Source organism: Rhyacophila brunnea, unplaced genomic scaffold (assembly GCF_057557595.1).
Source record: "Rhyacophila brunnea isolate RB1 unplaced genomic scaffold, BYU_Rbru_1.0 scaffold_13, whole genome shotgun sequence".
NCBI classification, from domain to species: Eukaryota; Metazoa; Arthropoda; class Insecta; order Trichoptera; family Rhyacophilidae; genus Rhyacophila; species Rhyacophila brunnea.
In genome coordinates this window covers 30438749-30460777 of record NW_028232785.1, presented here as the reverse complement: position 1 = coordinate 30460777, position 22029 = coordinate 30438749, and the positions used below count along the sequence as shown (strand labels likewise).

General features: G+C 37.7%; 1 protein-coding gene across 1 annotated transcript in view; it reads left to right on the top strand.

The window, feature by feature from the left end:
• The window catches only part of Invadolysin (leishmanolysin-like peptidase, invadolysin), a 119784-nt gene extending 99921 nt beyond the window's left edge, over positions 1-19863 (top strand). Inside the window, exons 5-18 of the mRNA XM_085940772.1 lie at positions 1111-1222; positions 2226-2401; positions 4404-4541; positions 4646-4711; positions 4882-5005; positions 5095-5196; positions 5984-6171; positions 12125-12251; positions 12821-12980; positions 13235-13329; positions 14176-14247; positions 14475-14606; positions 16933-17165; positions 17308-19863. Coding sequence (XP_085796898.1) covers positions 1111-1222; positions 2226-2401; positions 4404-4541; positions 4646-4711; positions 4882-5005; positions 5095-5196; positions 5984-6171; positions 12125-12251; positions 12821-12980; positions 13235-13329; positions 14176-14247; positions 14475-14606; positions 16933-17165; positions 17308-18055 — 2473 coding nt within the window. The 3' untranslated portion in view covers positions 18056-19863. The remainder of the gene's footprint in view (positions 1-1110; positions 1223-2225; positions 2402-4403; positions 4542-4645; positions 4712-4881; positions 5006-5094; positions 5197-5983; positions 6172-12124; positions 12252-12820; positions 12981-13234; positions 13330-14175; positions 14248-14474; positions 14607-16932; positions 17166-17307) is intronic.
• Positions 19864-22029: the final 2166 nt, after the last annotated feature.

The following is a 22029-nucleotide window of genomic DNA, read 5'->3' as shown; positions in this document are numbered from 1 at the left end:
GATGGGAATACTCGAGAAATTTTCGAGATTTTCTATCCCGAATCTCGAGAAGTAAAATTTTAAACTTTTCGCTAAATCCCGGATCTCGAGAATCTTTTCTCAAGATTCGGGATTTCTTTATTATCAAATATTAATTGAAAAACGTTTTTTTTTAATTGAAATAAATTAACAAAATTTGAGTTCGAGTGTGTGATTTTAGTTCTATAAATAGAGATACGATTTCGAACTAAATGTATATCGTCACTGTTCTGGCAGAAGACACTTATTCGAAAAAATTACATATTGAGTTAGTTATATCAAAATGTTCCTTATTTCAAACATTACCGTCTGGAAACCTACTTAATAAATAAACAGTCTTTATTTTAAAGTCATCCTTTTTACGATTACTTAATAAACTCACATGATAGACCATTTCAAACATTTTAACAACTTCAACGTCAAATTACTCAAAACTAGTATTCTCCAGTTAGTGTGTTCTGCCAGAACAGAGACGATATGAAAAAGTGGACAGAAAATACGTTCAAAGAATGATCTGGGCATTTAACACAATTAAGCCAACGTCGACTCAACATGAGCGCAATTTCAGGGAATTTTGTGTCTCAAAAGCGTACGCGATTGTCAGACGCAGACATTGACGGTCTGTGTTTTTTGAAATTCTATTTTAATAAGTAATGTTTTGAATTATTTTTGTTTTCCTACTTATATTTATTTTGTTTGTCTTCTTCCTTAAATAAAAAAAAACATATTTTTTTGGAATCTGTCTGTTTTTACACTGATTTTTGCATTTTTTACAGGTTTTTTAAATATCCTCGACATCTCGAAAATTCTCGAAAATTCTTTAATGGAAATCCCGAATCTCGAGATTGAGATTTTCTCGGGAAATACCCAACTCTAGACGTGACTATAGCCGACCATAGTGACATTAGCCACGAGTAAAGATTATTTTGCTTGGTGAAATATTGTTTCGCTTTGTGAATTTCCTCCTTTTTCTATGTGACTAGTTGTCAAAACTATTTTATATTATATTGTTTGTTGATGTGAATTTTGACAAACGCGATGTGCTATTAATTCTTCCATCCATATATTTATTATCCTTTGTGATTGATGCAGGAAGTGTTCCTCGCGCCAAGTGTTCGTGAAGGGGGGACGGACGCACTGCATAGGAAAATGTCGAGAGATCACCACTTGCGGGGAGGTGCAGGTTCCCGAGGACCATCTCAATGTGAGTATTGTTGCAATTCGATGTATTTAGGGAAACGATTGCCAATCATTTACTTATTTATATTGGTGCTACAAATCATTTAGGTCATTCACTTTCAGTACCTCTTGACAGCGTCAGCCCATCTCCTCTGGGGGTCCTATCGGGGGAATGAATGTTGTAAGATGTGATCTTACCCCCGATGTTACGTATATTGTTCTAATGGTTGCGTTGTGTGTGTGACTTATGTTCGGGCAGTGATGAATGGAAACACGAGTTCGTATTTTCTTGGTTTATATTATGGCAGGAAAGTTTTGTAACACGGCACTACGAAATGCATTATATTAATTCTAGTTTGAGTGTAAAGGTTTAAATTATACTTTAGAATTTAGATGGTTCACATTCAAACGTAAGGCCTCGTGATACGCTCCAAGTGTAGAGTGCGGAGCGGGTTGATTTGGAGGTAACTATTCGGTAGTTATCCAAAGGGTGGCACACCCGACGAGAAATTGGTTTATAGAATTTAAAATATATCATACTACTGGCGAAGGGTGGAGGTAGGCTGTTAATACATTGAACGCTAAAGACGCGCCTAGCGCGTAATGATTATGTGGCCATTCGATATAATTAGCATGCTATTTAAATGTGGTAATTAAAAAGTGAATATCTAGTCAGCAGTCAATGTGTTACACATTGACTGCTGACTGATCCGACATAAATGATTAATATTAAACTTTGTCAGTCAAACGTATTTGTTTTCATTAAATTAAGACTTCAATTTGAAGATGGTGCTGGTTAGTTTTAAAAATTATATTAAACCAGTAAAAAAATATTCGCTTATCTATAAAATTATGCCATTAAACCATGCATAATTTTAAATATTTTATAGATAGAAGAATATTTTTTATCGATTATGGTTTAGGCAGGGGTTAATGAATAATTAATAAATAAACTAACCAAAACCATAAATGTAATATGTATTCTTAATTCAACAGTCCAAGTAATGACGTTGTTATTATGATTCCAGCCTTGCTACGTGTGCAACAGTACGGGCCAGGCTTGCGGTCGCTCAGGAGATGGCGGTGATGGAGTGGCCGACGCCGATTTCGTTCTGTACGTGTCTGCCATCGAGACGGAAAGATGTCAACGAGGTCTCACGGTGGCGTACGCCGCGCACTGTCAGCAGGAGAGTGTCCTCGACAGGTAAATCTTCAAATTGTAACAATCAAGCGTGAATTATATCATTGCGTATGTCGCGGACTATCATGTGACATCACAGTAAGCTACCGCCACGGGAAAAGAGTGTGTAATGTCGTTTACACCAATAAGTGTTTAAAATGTTATCAGACTGATGCTCTCATCCTGTAACACATTTTGAATCTTTAAACGATTATTGTCAGTTGGCAAAATCTGCCGAAATCACCAAAACAACAATGAGATCACCTCACGTTGAACCGCACTGCGTCGACACCTGCATGACGTTTTGAACGTTTTTATCATTTTCTACGTGTCTACACTTTTTAGAATCATTTCAAAATCACGTTTTTTGTTTTTATTGGTTAAAACTATGTATTTTCTATAAGGATAATGTCTATTATCTATGGATATAATATCGCAAGTAATTTTAACGTACGCATACCTAGAAACTGTTAAAATTAATTGAAATTAGCATGAATAATTAATAAAAATTCAAAATACTAATATAATAGAGTTGGCATTCTCTATAATTGAATTTAGAGAGGTGGTGATCGTTTAAAATATTCTGCAAAATGACGAAACAATAGACTAAATTTGTCACCGTGACAGTGACGTGACATGCATCTCAATTTGATCACAACTTTAACAACGGAGAGTATTGGACAAAATTCAATTATAAATGTTGATTTGCAAGAATTAAAATCAAGTGAATAACCCCGGCAAGGGACGTACCCCAAATGCCCTCATTCGCTATTTCCGACGCATCGGTGGTGAAGGGTTCCAATTAAAGTTATGCAAGCTGTGGTAGGTAATTGAAAAAAAGTCCTAGAACAGTGTTGGCGAACCCTTTTACGTATGCATGCTAAAATTTCCTTAATATTAAGTTTCGACTGTCTGACGTGCCGAGCAGTTTTCCTTGGGGAAATGAAAAATATGGTTTTTAAGAATACTATTAATAAGATTTAAATATTACAATTAAATTTTATTTAAGTACAAACAAGTTACAATTATTCTATCTTTCACCGTGTTTCTAGCCGAAGGCATATCTTTTGTTCATTGAATATTTTTTCTTTGTTTTCGAAATTTTCAAAGATATCGTGGTGATATGTTGTTGGTTTTTACGCACAAATTGACATCAGAATTGCACTGATCAGATGAGGCATTCTCTCATTACAGTGATCTCAAACATTATAAATCGACCAAAATCAGAGGTTCACGGCGCGGCTTCCTCCGCCGCCTGATGAGGTTAGTGCGATAATATTATGTGTGACGCATAAAGCCTATGGACCGACCGATGTAATTATACATTTACATTAAACGTATTTTTTTTCTCTTCAAAATAAAACATTCGCCTGCCATGCAAAATCAACTCGCGGCACGCTTGCCATAGGTTCGCCATCACAGTCCTAGAATAACCATATTTACAGTATTTTACTTTCTCCTTCTTTCTTTCCTCGACGTTTCAGGCTAGTTGCAGAGGCCATTCTCAAGAGATAATGTGTTGAAGTGTACTGTAGGTGTATGAATGCGACCAGTAAAGAACTCATTTGGATTCAATAGGTGTCCAGTAGATAAGAAGCTGTTGCGGATGACCGAAGAAGTATATAGGCCAAACTTGCCGAATGGTAAAAAAGCGTGTGATTAAACATGTGAGGGCATACAGACTAAAAACTATATAATGTCAGTATTTTCAATTTTCCAAGATGGCTGCTATAGCACAGTTATTGCTGAGCAAAGCATCTCATTTACGGAAATTATTTCTAGGTAAAACCCTAATAGGACTCGACGTCAAGCACTACTATCGGAATGCAAACATCTATAGCAGTTATATGAATACCTAACGTCAGTTTACTCTCAAATATATATGAACAAAGTGTAGGGAAACTATATGGTATAAAAAAGTGCATGTTTGGCATATCATCCAATAGTCATAAAAATATTAAAAAGTGTATATAAAATATAAATTTTTTTTTAACTAAATTCATACATTGTTTTGTTATATTTTCAGACCCATAGCTGGACACGCCAACTTCTGTCCTGCAGAATTGTCCACGCGACCCCAGGAGCTGGGATCCATGCTGTCTACTGTACAGCATGAGATGCTGCACGCCCTAGGCTTCAGTGTCTCTCTATATGCCTTTTACAGGTCAGCATATTGTGTATCTAGTTTTATCTTTTAAATACTTTGATTTTACATGAGGTCGTCATCTTCGAGGTATGTCGTATAATTTTGTTATTTTTCATTTGCAGGGACGATGATGGAAATCCTTTGACTGCAAGAAACCCGGACACCGGCAGTCCCCCTTTAAACGAAGAGTGAGTATTCTTCTTTCTATTATCATAATACATTCCAGCAGAATCAAATTAGCTTTTAATGGACACTAGAAGCCGATCCTCGAAAAATGTTTATTGATTAGAAAGAAATTTATATATTTATGGCAAAAGGGAGAAGTGTGTAGTGATTGTTAATTTTGTTGTTTTTGCAGATTACAGATCCACCAGTGGTCGGAGAAGGTGGTGAGGAACGTCACCAGGGAGCGGTGGATGGTTCGTGGCGGATACATGACCAGAAACATTCAAGTTATGGTCACACCCAGGGTTGTGAAGGAAGTAAGTCTTAACTTGGCACAATAATAATTATGGGTTTTTATAAAAAATCTTTGTATAATACTGTTTATTTGATGGTGTGTTGTCTTCAGGTGAGGAATCATTTTTCGTGCAGCAGTCTTGAGGGTGCAGAGCTAGAAGACCAGGGTGGGGAAGGCACCGCCTTGACGCACTGGGAGAAACGGATTATGGAGGTAGGAAATCTGTCAATTATCGATGTAGTTTTAACATTTAGAGATATGAATTAGATTAGAGGCTTGGAAAAATATTCTTGACCAAAGAATAATAAATTTTAATATTCATCACATGCGTCGGCTTATTGACAGAATGTTATTGCTTCCAAAGTCATGTGTGATGCAGAATTTCCTGTCAAATTCAATGTGTGTTAGGAGTTAGGATCCAGAACATGGACGTAATTTGTTGACAAATTAACTGACAGCTATTTCTGATAAAAAAAAACAAAATTTATAAAAAGGCACTATGGAACCACATTGCATCCTAAAAAAGGGAAGAAAGCGCATGAGACAAGATTTTTTCTCTCTGTCTTATCTCTCCTGTCTCTCTTTCTTTCATTCTTTTTGACCTCTCTGTCAGCTTTTTCTTTTTTGTAATACAAATTTTCTCTCACTCTTCATTTCTCTCCACCCACCCATATATTTCCCCATTGACGACCCCTATCCCTCAAATTTTACTCCATTTACTCCATTTCCCCCATCAACCCTCCTTCCTCCCCTTTTCACCACACAAGTTCCCATTTCTTCCTACCACTCCTATAATCTATCTCTTTCTCTCTCTGACTGGCTGTCAGTAGGATAGCTGCTTGAATAAATAAAAACAGAGCAAGCCTAGAGATTATTTTTAATTCGATTTCTAACCTTATTCTTTGTTATTCTCTCTCCCTCACTCTTGTTACGATTGACCGCACACTTTTAATTGATTTAAACACCAGCAGTTTCTGATTGCATGATACTTATTGTCCAGAACGAAGCGATGACAGGTACGCACACGCAGAATCCAGTGTTTTCGCGTGTCACCCTTGCCTTGATGGAGGACACGGGCTGGTACAAGGCGGACTACGATCAGGCCGGCGAGCTCAACTGGGGGAAGGGGCTGGGATGCGCCTTCGTTACCAGGTCGTGCAAGGAGTGGATAAAGAATGCCTCCAACAGGTATGACAGCTTCCATTCTTATTCGAATCTCAAATTATTATATAGATATATACATAACAGTTAAGAGTGACGATAAACCTTGAAAGATTGTAATATAAAACCAATTTGGTTCTCTAACAAATCCAAGTCATAGAGTAGGTTCCAGTGATGCACAAATATTGAAGAAAAACCTTCTTCTATTCACCGACAGTGGCCTAATTGCCGGATACATATCTCTGATTCCGTGGGTCGCAGATTCGATCCGTTGGTTATTTAAAAAATGCATGTTGTTTTTATTAATGTGTATTTAACTCAGAGCAAAGACCCAATAGATTGGGGAATCGCTAACAACCTTTCCTTGTGAAATAGGTTTGTTGTTATGACATCCATAGTGTGGAGATTCTCCAATAAGGTGCAAAACTGATGGCAAGTGGCGAAGGGTGGAGGTAAGCTGTTAAGATCTGGCATAAATAGTGCACGCTAAATTTTGTCACTAAACGTATTTGTTTTCATTGAACTAAGAATGCAATGTGTAGATTGTGTTTATTAGTTTTTAAAATTCAATTAAACCATGCGTAATCCAAACCATAATAGATAATAGTCAAGACATATTAGTTTATCTATAAAATATCTAAAATTATGCCATCAAATAATACATAAATTTAGATACGAGGGTGGGTCAATAATTCCTTAGAAAAAAGCATTAAAACAGGTTTTATTTTTGTATTTTTTTTTTATTTCTCAACATAATTTCCTTGGAGCTCAATACACTTGGTTAGACGTTTCTCAATTTTTTTTAAACCGTCAGAAAAATAAGTTTTCGGAAGGTCCTCAAAATAAGCATTTGTCCGATCGATGACTTCTTCATTTGAAAAAAACGTTGTCCACTTAGCCATTTTTTTAAGTTTGGGAAAAGGAAAAAGTCACTGGGGGCTAAATCTGGCGAATACGGTGGGTGGTCGACCAATTCGAACTTCAATTCTTCAATTTTAGCCATTGATCGTAAACATGTGTGAACACGGGCATTGTCCTGATGAAAGAGGATTTTTTTCCTGTTTAAATGAGGCCGTTTTTCTTCAATTTTGTTTTTTAGCTGGTCCAATAAAGATGCATAATAATCCCCTGTTATTGTTTTTCCTTTTTCCAAATAGTCAACGAAAATAATTTCACGTGCATCCCAAAATACAGTAGCCATAACCTTACCAGCTGATTTTACGGTTTTCGCCTTCTTTGGACATGGTTTGCCTTCGCAATCCACTGCTTTGACTGTTCTTTCGTCTCGGGAGTATAGTGGTGTATCCATGTTTCATCTACAGTCACAAAGCGACGAAAAAATTCATCCGGATTGCGTTGCATGAGCGACAACAGGGCTTTAGAGGCCACCACCCTACTGCGTTTATTGTCGACTGTGAGCAAACGCGGCACCCATCTTGCAGAAATATTTTTCATGCCCAATTTTTCATGTAAAATAGAAATGACGCTACCTTTTGAGATCCCTGTAACCTCAATTATCTCACTCAACTTTAATCTTCGGTCACTTAACACCATATCGTGGATTTTATTGATCATTTCTGGTGTAGTCACCTCTACAGGACGTCCTGAGCGTGGTTCATCCTTTGTTGATGTACGACCACGTTTAAATTCATTTAACCAGTTATAAATAGTTGCAAGTGAAGGAGCAGATATGCCGTGAACTAAATCCAACTCGTTTTTTATTTCCTTTGCTGTTAACCCTTTTATATTAAAATGTTTAATAACAACTCTAAACTCAATTTTCTCCATTTTCCATTTTTCCATTTTCCACAAGCAATTTTTTTTTTAAATGTACGAGAAACACACAACAACCCGACCAATCTGATTGAAACTTCGCAGCATACTGAATCGGTAGTGCCGCTGCATGAAAACAAACCGCTTGCAGTACTAGTCGCGCCACCTGTCGGCTTTTCTAAGGACTTATTGACCCACCCTCGTATTATGTAGATAGAATGTTTTTATCGATTTTGATTTAGTATAGACGGGGCTTAATGAATTTTAAAAAACTAACCAATACATACCAACTGTAATATATATTATTCTTAATTAATGAAAACAAATACGTATGACTGACGAAGTTCAGTATGCACTATTTATGACGAATTTTAACTGCCTACCTCAACTCACAACCTCACTGCTATATGCTACACCTAAGTAACAGGCATGAACAGAAAGAAAAAAAACCTGACTTAGGTTAGGTTACGTTAGGTTTTTGTACACCTAACCTAACCCCTCCGTATGTTTTACAAAGTGGGTTAGCGGATCATCGTATCCATATAAATTCCATTACTATTGAAAAAGCTCACCATGTGAGTGAAACATGTGTCATCGAAGCAATATTTATATGTGGTGAATAAAGAGTGATAATACATTTTATATATTATCACTAAGCCGGCTCTCACATCAAAACTTGTCTCGCCTAAAACATGTTAAATACGTCGATGTGACGTCATCGTTATTCACAAAACACATGTTGCCAAATGGAGCTCTCCAGATTGGTCGCATTGTGACTGTTTCCGAGTCGAAGAGTCGAAGTCGCATACAAACACATACGAATTGGTCATTCCTATACCGGCTCGCCGATCGCCGATTTCGAAGGCTACACGCGACTGTCGCTAGGTAGATGTGCCTTCACAAGCAACACTGGATCTCAGTTCTCGGAAGGTTTGTTTTATGGCTGTGCGGCACACGAGGCGGGTTTAGATGTTAGAGCCGACTTAGTGAACACTGAATTTATTAATGTATGCGTAATTAATTTAATATTGTATTGATATTTTCAAATTTTTCTTTATGCAATGCTAAGCGATTCTGAAGAGATTGAACAGGAAATAAGGTATTGTTGTCTCTCTCTACATATGATGGTTTAAACCAGGGGTAGTCAACCTTTTTATACCTACCGCCCACTTTTGTATCTCTGTTAGTAGTAAAATTTTCTAACCGCCCACCGGTTTCACAGTAATGGTGATTTATAAAGTAGGGAAGTAGGTACCTAACTTTACTTTATAAAGGAGAGTTACTACAGCAAGTTAAAGCATATAATAATAATAATCAGTGGCGGCCGGTGGTTTCCAAAATTGCTTTCATTGGGGGTGCACTAAAAATTTTCTTACCTTATTTAAAAAGAATATAAAAATTTTGTGTGTTTATGACTTGTTTATGTGATTCACGTGTCGGGTTGAACTGTTATTATACAATGTAATATGAATGGCAAACTAAGATCGATATTAGGGCGCTCACACGAGCGCCCGTATTCGATGACTGTTCAGTGGGTACATGCATTTGCTACAAATTTAGTTGGATTAAATTGCGATAAACGAGTGATGACTTATGAATAGCATTGTTGCACATTGAGTGATGTTTAGGAAAAAGGAGTGCAACGAACATGCATGGTATCAGAGAAGCCGCTGCTGATAATAATTACTTACCAAATACTTTATGTCAGACTTTTGCTAAGTTTGGCAGTATAAATCTTAATAAAACAACTTACTGTAGTTAAATCTATCTTTTTCTTTGCATAGGTAGAAGCATGAAGTCTGATGAAATTACATTTAACTAATTAAATTATTAATGAGAACCCTGAAGCTGATGCTGCGAAACTAAATACTGGATATCTATGTAAAATGTTTTTAAAACCCATACCGCCCACCATGAAAGCTAGAACGCCCACTAGTGGGCAGTAGGGACCAGGTTGACTACCCCTGGTTTAAACAGTTAAATATTGAATTTAATATTTTTAGATAATATATCTTATTGGTCGTTCTCTCATGGCTGACGATCGTGACCGCCTTGCAATTTCGTCGTTGTCTGAGCGACCATGACCTTCCACCCCTCTCAATCTTCTGCTTCTCTCATGACAGAGTGGAGGCTCTACGCGGAACAATATATCCAAAAACCTGCAGAATGCATTCCAGACATATTGTCCGAATAACAGCTATTTAAGTTGTAATTATATTGAGATGCACGTTGCGTACTGTCACGCTGATCACCGCCTCTCTAAATTCAATTATAGAGAGTGCCAACTCTAATGTATTAGTATTTTGAATTATTATTAATTATTCATGCTAATTTCAAATATTTTAACAGTTTCTACGTGTGCGTCCTTTAAAATTACTTGCGATATCACATACATAGATAATATTTTGAACAGAACCCAACCTACAGACCATAGATAATAGGCAACATTCTTATAGAAAATACATACTGCCAACCGCTAAAAAAACACGCAATTTTGACACGAGTCGAAAATGTTTAGGCATGTAGAAAATGATAAAAAACGGTCATTGAGTCATGCAAGTATCGATGATGTGCGGTAAAACGTGAGGTGATCTCATTGTTGTTCTGGTGATTTCGGCAGATTTTGCTAACTGACAATCTTCATTTAAAGGTTCAAAGTCAATTCAATCAGTCTGATTATATTTTAAATACCAAGAAATACGACACTACACATTTTTTTCCTATAGCGGCAGCTTACTGTGACGTCACATGATAATACGCGACGTCCAGCATAATATAATCACAACTTTAGTGTTCAGTGATTAATGGCGTTCGATGCTTCTCAGTCTATAGTATTGAATGTAATGGAGTCGTACAGGGTTGTATCCTTGCTCTGTTTCTCGTTTACTGCCGTAACAGGTTGGATAACAATAATTCATCTCACACAGATTTAGTCCGTTCTATGCCTTCAGTTAGTTTTCTCGCTCTATGAGGCTGTGATCGACAGGCCGCACACACAAATACGCCAATTACTAGCCACTGTCAATTGATTTGCATAATCTAAAAAATTAAACACACAGTGACATCTGTTTGAATAATTATGAAATACTAAGCAACAAATTATCGGTATTACAGTGATGTTAGTAAGAGTGTTGCTCTACATTTAACGTGTGTCGTTAAAAATCTGCGGCCTGTCAGTTACTGCGATAGTAATATAGAGGCATATGAAAGATTAAAAAATAATGTGAAATTACAGTATCACCTGTCAACCTGATACACCCCTGTTACAGGCGGGCTTCTCCCGGTGTAAAATAATCATTTAGTAGTCATAAGTCGAAACGTAACCCTGACCTCTAGAAACGGCTTCATAAAACATCTAATCTGATTCCTTGCTCAACTACGTAATTTTTCTTATTCATAAGTAAAGGCCTTCGTCCGGTGTGATAAAGATAAATTTAATTTAATTTAAAAAGTATAAATGATGATGGATGAAAGAGATAATTTTAAGATTAAATATAAGTACTTATTCAAATATAATAAATTTTGCCGCGCTTGCCGGCAACGTTCAAATTTCCACGCGCCTGCGCCGGGGTGGTCCTCGTGATTCGTCAAATCAAAAACATCACGCGATAAAATTTGGCCAATCACGAGAGTCCTTTTTGCTGGACGGCGTGGGTACGCAAAATTGAAAAAAGAGAAAAGAGTTAGTAAGCGTCCCTTTTCCAACATGTACGGACCTGCGAAACTTATTGTTAAAACAAAATATGTAAAGAAAAAATGTAATATATAAGATAATACCAAGTTACGCACGAGACAGACGTGGTTTCATTTAATTTCTCCTCAATTTAAAATATTTTTTTTATTGCGAATCCGGGGTTCGATGGACACCTGAGCTAGCCGCTGGAACCCCAGGTATCTCAAACCAATACACCGAGAGTGTCAAAAACTTTAGATAGATATCTGACGGTGCACATCACAACGGGTGATGACACTTCGAAAGAAAATTCAGGGAATAGCTGCAGTGACATTCAACTTACTGTGGAACGTCTTGGACTTACAATTGTACTTGGTCAGAACTAACAAGCATGGCACCTTATGATGCTTCGTAACGATGTATGCTGAACAGATGCTTATGGTCGAGATTAGGGATGATAATGACGAATGGCAAAAATCATTTGACATGAAACATATACATTAACTCGTTGTCTCCTTCTTCCGTGCCCTGAAGACCAGCCCATCCGTTCTGCTCGCGGGTAAAACGAGACCCTCTCCAGACAGAGTGTTCGCAGCAGCGTGAGAGCGTGGCGCTGTGCAACCTGGTGCTGCACGATAAGCCACTACCACCGTTGTACCAGGTAACACAGTTTTCTGTTTGTGTTTCTATACAGCCACTCATTACATAGCTACAACGGCACAATTTTTTTAGATAAATGGTCAAAGCATAATATAGTTTGTGACGTCAAGAAAAAATTGTGCACCTAAACATATACCTATATATGTAGTACGTACGTTTTGCGTATCCTTCGAAAACAATCCAGGCAAAAACTCGTTAGAGACTCACCTAGAGTGTGGCTGCCCAATTCCGGGAAGGCAAGCCATACCTGCTATCCATTCTACGACTCGATCGCTAATAATTGTTGGATAGTGATAGTTATAAGATATAATGTACCCACCTAGTACGACGGCCGCTGGAACTCGATACAACAACTGGTGATGGAGCTATCCACCAGATGTTTTCTACATACAGTGATTGCCTGTTACCCTCGTGCATACCTCACCTCACCATATTACCCCCGCATTCCTTCGCTTCCTCTCTCTTCGTACCAACACACTCAACAATCTACGCGGACTACGTGTGGTTAAAGTTAATCTAAGAAGATTTCTTCAACATCTTTGATGTGTGACATGCGGGTCCATTTTCCAGCACTTTGATTGGATAGCCGAGGCGACGCCCGGAACTGAATCCCACTACGGAGGCAGTGTCAGCCTAGCTGACTACTGTCCGTACACCCAGGAGTTCACCTGGCGATTCGGCAGCGTCGTGGTGAGGGGATCCAGATGCTCCTTCAGCGATAACAATCCAAGTAAGTAATGCATTGTTTCTGACTGTCATTTTGAAAAGCCGTCAATAGAATGGTTTTAATCTTTTCTATACCTCACGATATTACCATGGCAGTATCTGACAGGCAGCAGATTTTTAACGACACATGTTGAATTACCGATAATTTGTGACTTAGTATTTTATAATTATTCAAACAGATGTCACTGTGTGCTTAATTTTTTAGATTATGCTAAGTATGAATAGTAATATTATTTTTTTTTTCTATTTTGACAACAGAAGTGGACAAGAACTTTGCGTTGGAGAGCTACGGGGAGAAGTCAAAGTGCTTCGATCACACTAATCGGATGTGGGAGCAGAGATCCTGCAGACAGGTACCACCAAACTATACCAATCTTGACTTTTTTCTTTTTAAATACCACAACAGGTTGTGAGATCCATTAATAATACGTGTTTACACGTGCATTTTATTGTTATGGCCGCGATAATATGTACCGTCAGCAGTAAATCCACGCATGCGTAAACCGAGTAATTGGCTATGCTATTTGGAGAACGCAGAATGCAGAAGATGAAGTCATTATTGACGCTACGATCGATGAACGGTTGGAGGTAACTGTGAACAGTCTTGTCGCGTGTTTCGAACTGTATAGGTCTTAATCTGAATGCAGTGCTGCATGAATTGACACCGACACTCCTGCGCAGGTTTTTGGTATGTCCGCCAAGCTGTAGACCAAGTTTCCAACAACTTGGAATCCTCATGGGTCATGCTGTATTCTGTGATGACCATAGTTTGTCTTGTCTTGATTTTTGAGCTTTGATAATCGATGTCTCTGCCAAATCTTGGGGGTACATTGGTATGATCACGTTACAAACACTCGAGTTCATGAGCGGACATGCCAACACTTGTTGATAGAAGTTGACGTGATGAAATGATTAACGCGGCTTGGCCCTGTGTTCTGGATGCTACCAGAGTGTGCAACGCTCCGTACTCTTGCGGCATAGTGTCAAGGATTCACATCTATGACCCTGGCTTGAGAAAATCGCATAGATGTATCGTGACCGTACTGGGAATCGAACACAGAACTCCTAGTATAAGAAGCTACTGCCTTATGCATTGGACTACACTGGAAGCTGATGAAAGAATGGCTGATGGCAGAGATAAGATAATATATATTTGTTTAATTATTTTGATTTATCAGTTCGGTTTTTATTTATTACAGGTCCGACAGTGGCAACACTGGGGTTCCGGCTGCTACGAATACAAATGCGAGAATGGCCGATTGCACATTATGGTATGTTGTAATATTTTCAGCCGAAACCAGCTTTGATAATCTAATAACTAGGAGTTGTCTGCAACTTCGATAAAAATGAACATTATGTTTTATTTAAGTAATATTATAAATGTCCAAAAATAAGCAAACGGTAAACATTTCACGTGGTCCAAAATTCTGACACCTTCATAATCATACACATGCAGGTGATGTTTACACATGTACTCACTATTTTTTTTTGTCCTCAGGTTGGCAACTATTCGTATGAGTGTTACCACGCCGGCCAGGAGATGTCGGTGCGTATCGTGCGAGGGGGCTGGCTTCATAGGGGTGCTCTTCTGTGCCCCCCCTGCAAAGACCTCTGCAACCAGCAGTTCGAGGTTACTACCATTCCAATGTGAAATCGGACTGCACTATACTTTTACATATTCAGCTATCTTTTGGCCAATCGGCTTTTAACCTATTAATATTTCTAGAAAGAGACCAATTCTTAATTTTGGCATTCACCGTCACCGTCAGACTGAATCAAGCCACTGCTGGATGAAGGCCTTTTGTCTATTCCTCTCGGTTCTATGCATTACCATGTGTATTTCCGCAGAACTTAATTAGTTCGCTGCTACGAATGGATGACTAAATTTGTTCAATGATTCTTCTTCGAGTTTAGAGTGTAAGCCTGAATAATTCGTAAACATTGTAGGAAAGATATTTGTGTCGTTGTGATGCCGCATCTTTTCTTGTTCGCATAATTTGATAATACTAAAATGTCATAAAATAGTATTAAATTAATCCTTTTAAAACTAATGACAGGCGTTTTTATTATTCTAGAGTTGGCGCACACAATGGCCGAGCGGCTAACGCGTATTTGTAATATCGTTGGTCCCAGGTTTGAATCTTGGGTTTTACGAATACATATATTGTTTTTCAATGTGTGCTTAGCAATGACATTAATATGAACAAAGCATCTGGAAAAAAAAAATGACACTCACTTTTTTGTCGGGTCTGCCGAATGCCATAATCTGTTCTAACCAATGACATATTAAATGGACGACTCACTTCATACCCGGCGCGCACGAGAAATTGTGCATGAAAGTTATTCACAGATGTATAGGTAGATGTCACGTGACCATTGACGTATCCGTTTCCATTATGCGATACAAGCTTCGAGAATTTATAGTAATATAACCTTTATTGTAATGGCGTATTAGTGTCATGACTCATTGCGTTCGAAACAGATTCTCGGTTACTTACGACTTCTCGGAGATTAGACGCAAGTGAGCCCGGCGCATCACAGGCGACTGTCCAATGGTTTCTGTCATTCAATTGCATTGAATAAACATTATCTTAAAATGGCATTTTATAAATAATAAATAATACTAACACATGAAAAGTGATATCCCATCTTTCTTGGAGTGTTTAGTAGATTTTTTTACAATTTTGAACTAGACACATTGGCATTTTGTAACACAATAATAACGGTGAAGTCGAAACCTGACAGTCAGAAATTTTGTATGGGCAGACCGCTTGCAAACAGAATGTTCATTTGAGCGTAGGATACCGATATTAAAACATGAATTTCGCCATCCGGCAGACCCGACACAAAGTGAGTGTCATTTTATTTTCTAGATGCTTCGTCCATATTAATGTCATTGGTTCTAACGCCATTACAATAAAGGTGATATTGCTATAAATTCCTGATGCTTTTTGTCGGGTCTGCCGAATGGTTCGGTTCGAACGGGTTCGCTCAAATGAACATTGACACCAGTAATACTGTTCTAACGATATTACATAAAGGTCATATTGCTATAAATTCCCAATGCGTGATATCGCATAATGGAAATTGCGTGACGTCTACCTATACATGTGCGAATGTCGCTATGCGCGAATTTACTTGCTGGCTACTGTATTGAGTGCGTTGACCATTAATAATGTCATTGGTGCTTAGTGTCTAAAAGTTTTTTTTTAAACTTTACTAAGTAAGTAGTTAATTAAAGTGGGATGCCCGTAGCTTAATTGGTAAAGCACACTGACGCGATTCCAGTGGTTTCAGGTTCAAGTTCCATCAGGTGTCATATTTATATTCGAAAGATTTGTTCTACGTAAAATATATCTGAGGTGTTTTCAAATTATATTCGTGTAATCATCGATGGTCGAGCGGCTTATAGTGTAGTGAGTCCTAGGTTCGAATACTCGGTCTGACAAATACACATATTGTTTTAATTTACAATTTGTGTTGAGAGTATGGACCTAATAGGTTGAGCAAGTCGTGAGCTTAATACTACAAGGTTCTAAGTGTTCGTCCTTGAAAAAACAAACCCAACAAAGAAGTAGTATTCTAAGCTACCTCATTGTTACTTTTGTTTCTCCAAGGACAAACACTTAGAACCTTGTAGTTCTCTACTCGCGAAGTGGCTAACACTCATTTCTCGTAAAAACAAAAATCTGTGGAGACCCATAATAATTTGATCTTTTTTGGATCGGACATGGTCAAAAACAAAAAAGAGTTAAGGCTTGGTTCAAATGAACCTGCAATGCAAAATGAGTTGCAGTTAATGTAATCTATTTTTTGCAACCAAATTATCTCATGGCTGGAATTTTATAGCACAATATCAGGGGGATTTTTAGTTCTCCAGATCGCTGCTAAGATATCCAGAGCAACAAAAAAGGTTTACTTTATCTGCTTTGTAACACGCTCACTTCTGTTGGCAGGAACGCGGCGAATGGTGCAAGCCCGGTGACGAGGCTCCCCCGAATACGTATTACCCGCACGATGAGTTGCGCTGCGCCACGGGAAGCAGCAACAACGCCGGAGGGGGTAGGACTGCCCCCCGCCCTCACGCTCTGGCCGTGTCTGTCTCTCTTGGAGTTTTGCTCTCCTTCACGGGGCTGTGCCTTTGCGGAGATGCCGCAGCCTGGGCAGCGAGGATTGCTGGAAAACGAGGGTAACCCAACCTAATCTAACCTAACCTAATCCAAAGATTAATTCAGTATTATCTACAACATTCCACAGTAGACCACAGTAGGTAGAATAGTTTGGGTTGGATTGTATCACCTTGCCTAACATATTTGTATTATTTGTTGCAGACAAAAACGATCCGCTATTAAATTGGCAAACATGTCAAAAACGGAAAATAACAAATTCAAACTCGAAGAAGTAGTCGTAACTGATAATTTGACAGATACGCACAATTCCACGTCGAAGAGCGACGCGGATGTCAATCATCCAAGTATAACAGAAGACCATAAAACAGGTTCTACTTTGATCGAAGACAAAACTGACCCTCAGAACGTCGGCGCTTTCGAAGAGGCCATCAGGACAGCCCTCGGCATCGAACACGAAGAAAAATCGACAGATTACGAACACGGTGACTATATTAGTAAATTCAACGAAGACAACACATCAGAAGACACGGATTTCAATGTAATAACAGTTTCTACTGACAGCATTAGTGAATTATGTAGTTCTAAAGACGAAATGTGTAATTCTAAAGAAGATATGCATAGTTCTAAAGATACGTTACCTAAAAAATCTGTTAAATTCTGCATTCAAAATGAAAAATTTGAAGAAATTGGCGAGTGCTCTAGAATCAATTCCGATGGTGAAAGGCGTAAATTAAAGGAATCTTTCGACAAGTTCGATAGTATTAATAATAAGATGACAAAAAATGATTCAAAACTGAAACAATTGGACGCTGCAAAGTTGATGGATGAATCTCCAACATATTTTCAATTGGACGCTCCCGTAGATGTTGAACTGTGCAAGGAAGAAGATGAAGAAATCAAAATCGCAGCCAGAAGAAACGATCCGAGGGTGTTCAGTTCCGACAGATGATGTGTGTGAAAGTTAGTCACTTAGTGTTTATGTAATATTGTAATGATTTTTAATATTCGGGTCCAGTAGACCCATGAATGTCACAATTGACGTAATATTATGTTATATTTGTGAATTTGTACGTATGGGTCTGTGGGACCCCGTGAGAAGTAGCTATGTATACGTACCAATAGACGTATTTATGAGATTTGTGAATTCGTTTCATGTATCGTATTATGAAATATCAAACGAGGTTATTTTTACGAGGATTGGTGGTTATCTATTCAATAAACCAATTCGAGTACACGTATTTATTGAAACATTCCCACTAAGCAGCATGTAGGAAAAGTCTTTTTTTTTAAATTTTAATATTTTAACGATACAATGTGTAAAATATTTATCATGAACTACATACGAGGGTTGTCCAAGAATTAAGGACCTTTATTCATTTTTGGCAACGCGGATGCTATTTCTCAAAAGATGGTAGCACTGGCGTGTAGCGTAGACTTCCCTCTCTAGAACGAGTAGTGAGCCGGCTCGGTAGCTGCTTCAGTATGACCTTTGTGTCCGTTTGAGATGGACGGTCCGCTGTCGAATCCTGCCACCTGTGAGGTGCATTCAATCATTTGGTTTCTCAACCAGGAGGGAGTCCACCCTGTTGAAATCCATCATCGTCTCACATTCAATTATAGTAATGTGATGAACCAGCGGAATATCAGGAAGTCTACCATACAAACGATTTTGAGGGAAAAATTGGGGTATGCAAAGGTGTGCTCGTTGGGTGCCCAAAATGCTGACGGAAGCTCACAAACAAAATTGTGTGAAAAGCGCTCAGGTCTTTTTGAACCTTTTGGACTCATTCAAATGGGATGTCTTCTGTCATCCTGCTCATAGCCCTTCCATCTTTTTCTTCACCTGAAGCAACATTTTGCCGGAAAACGGGCCGACGAGGACGTGGAGAAGAGGTGAAAACATTTTTGAGGACAGCGGTGGCGGAGTTCTACGACAAGGGAATCAAGGACTTATGCCATGGCTCACCAAGTGCATCGATCGCAACGGGGATGACGTCGAAAAATAGTGGAGATATGTACCTAAAATTTTGTATTCTTTTTTTATAAAAATTAATTTTTCCTGATTTTTAAAATAATAAAGGTCTTTGATTCATGGACAACCCTCGTACATGCTATATATTCATTTTAAAAAGAAAATATTACGTAACGAATTAACATTTAATTTTTATTTGTTCATTTTTACGTACATTTTTTCCGAAATTAAGTGAGATTTCTATTTTTCTTTAATTTTATATTCAAGGTATTTTAAGTGTTTTGACAGAAAAAAAGTAAAAAATGCTTTTTTGACAGATCGGTTCTGTGATGGCAAAAGGTTATAACTGCTGTTTACACAACAGTCTGACAAGAGTTAATTTATAAGATATTTTGTATTTGATATCAAAATATGCGGAATTAGCATCGCAACACCTCAAATCATTTCTTTTAAAAAAATTGAAGTTTTATTTATCTTGCATTTTAACACGTTGATCGCCATGGGGGTCACCGGTGACCGGCATCGGATTACGTTCAGGGGACCATGGGGGTCACCGGTGACCGGCAAAGAAGACCTGCCTTAGAGTTGTTCTACAGCGCCGGCGGGCACGCGCGCAGTGCATTTTTCGATACGCGGTGACCGGCATGGCCCTTCTGTATATTACTGCCACTTGGCCTGAAAATATGTCTTCCCAGTCACAAAATATAGGCTCACTAATGTAAAGAATGTACATAATGAAAAAAAAAAGTTTTCCTTTTAAATTGTAAATGTGTTTTTGTTGATATAAAAATAAAAATTAAATAGATGATAAAAATGTAAGTTATAAAAAATATGTAAATAATAAAAAAATAGAATAAAAAAAATGATTATAAGGTATGTATACGTATATTTCCAGTTTATGTGTATCCAGGTATTATACTACCCAATTTGAAAACTTTTATTCCGTATTTGTGCCTTTTCTGTTTATTATACTATCTAAATCTAAATATAATTCGACCGCGAAATGGCACCATGCTCTCGTCAACACATATGGACAGGTGACCGGCGAAGTGGCCGGCCCGGCGCAATAGAATAAATTAACTTGTTGGCGCCGCGACGAACACATGTGGCCGGCACATCATAAAAACCAATATTTACGTAAAAAAATCATCAAAATGAAAAAAAACATTATATTCTTTCATTACCTATCAAATAATACCTTAGAGACAAATAATCATTTTTTAACTATTTTATGTAAAACTAGTTGGCGATCAATGTGTTAAGCAGATACATATATCTTTTTGCCATATCAACTTTTTTTCACATTTGGTCAGATGCAGATATCTTTAAACGTTACTTTGTAACCAATAAAGTTGCAGCTCATATATTTTGCCACATCAAAAAAGGTACAGTTTCGAACATATGGAAAAAACTTTGTGAAAAAAGAGCAGTTATAACCGTCTGCCATCACAGTACCGAGATGTTCGAATTAACGTAGGTACCGTCGATTTATATGGCAACTTTACAGTTTGTGTAGTGTAGTTCCGATAATATTTGTTAAATGTCTGCAATATGAGAAATCTGTACCGTGTCTTATTATATATGCTAGAAACTAGACGTGTAATGGACCTGAGATTAGATTCTTACATTCCTGGACTACAGGGTCCAGCGCATCTATTCTATACACAAGACTGCTATAGGCCGTTATCGGCAGCTATCGAGGGTAGTTTTTCATTTTTTATATCCAAGTATTAGCACTTATTGTAACAATTACAATAAGTTAGCTGTCTAAACCAGGGGTAGTCAACTTGCGCCCTACCACCCACTAGTGGGCGTTCCATCTTCCACTGTGGGCGTTAGGGGGTTTTAAAAACATTTTCATTATGTTTTCATAAAATTCCCCATGACAATTTAAATTTCAGATAATATACTATTTGTATCGCCGTCGCATACGTTTTGTTCACGTTACGTAAGTGAAACTAAATGGCGCTATAGTGCGACCGCAAACAAAAGAGTCAGTACGCAGTTAGATTTGTGAGAGTGAGCATGTGCCTACAGCTTCAAACAATTCCTACTTTATAAATTACCATTACTGTGGAACCGGTGGGCGGTTAGAAAATTTTACTACTAACAGAGATACAAAAATGGGCGGTAGGTATAAAAAGATTGACTATCCCTGGTCTAAACAGTCAAAACTGTCTATCTCATTATAAAATTTAACACACCCAAGAGAAGTGCTGTTAAAACATAGTATGTATTGTAACAATTACAACTAACTTATTGTAATTGTTACAATAAGTGCTAATAATTTGATACAAAAAATGAAAAACTACCCTCGATAGCTGCCGATAGTGGCCTATTGCAGTCTTGTGTATAGAATAGATGCGCTGAAACCCATAATGTATCGCATAATAAATGTTTGCTATTATTTTTAATATTAGTGCTAATTAGATGTGTATTAAGAAGTATGTGATGAAAATGATTTGACTGCATAATATATTATATTTGTACTACTTTTTATTGTCTATGGGTATTATTGACCACAGTGGCGAGGGGTGGTAGTATGCTGTTAAAATCCGACATAAATAATGCACACTAAACTTTGTCAGTCATACACGTATTTGTTTTTATTGAAATAAGACTACAATTTACAAATGGTTTTGGTTAGTTTTTAAAAATCAATTAAACCCTGCCTAACCAATCCATAATAGTTTAGCTATGATATGAACGATCTGCCAAAAATGGTGCACACAAAGAACAGATTAATAAATAGAAATGAAAAAGCCATCGCCATGGACCAAAGTTATGAAGCAGGGTAGTTTATGGCCTGACCGCCATTAAAACTAAGTCAAAAAAACCGCGTCGACTGTTCCCAAAGATTGAAAGCATGTTACATTAACGTGATAAACTAAAAAACATATTTTTAACGATTGAAAATAGCATACCTATTCTTTAACACGTGTTTATGCTTA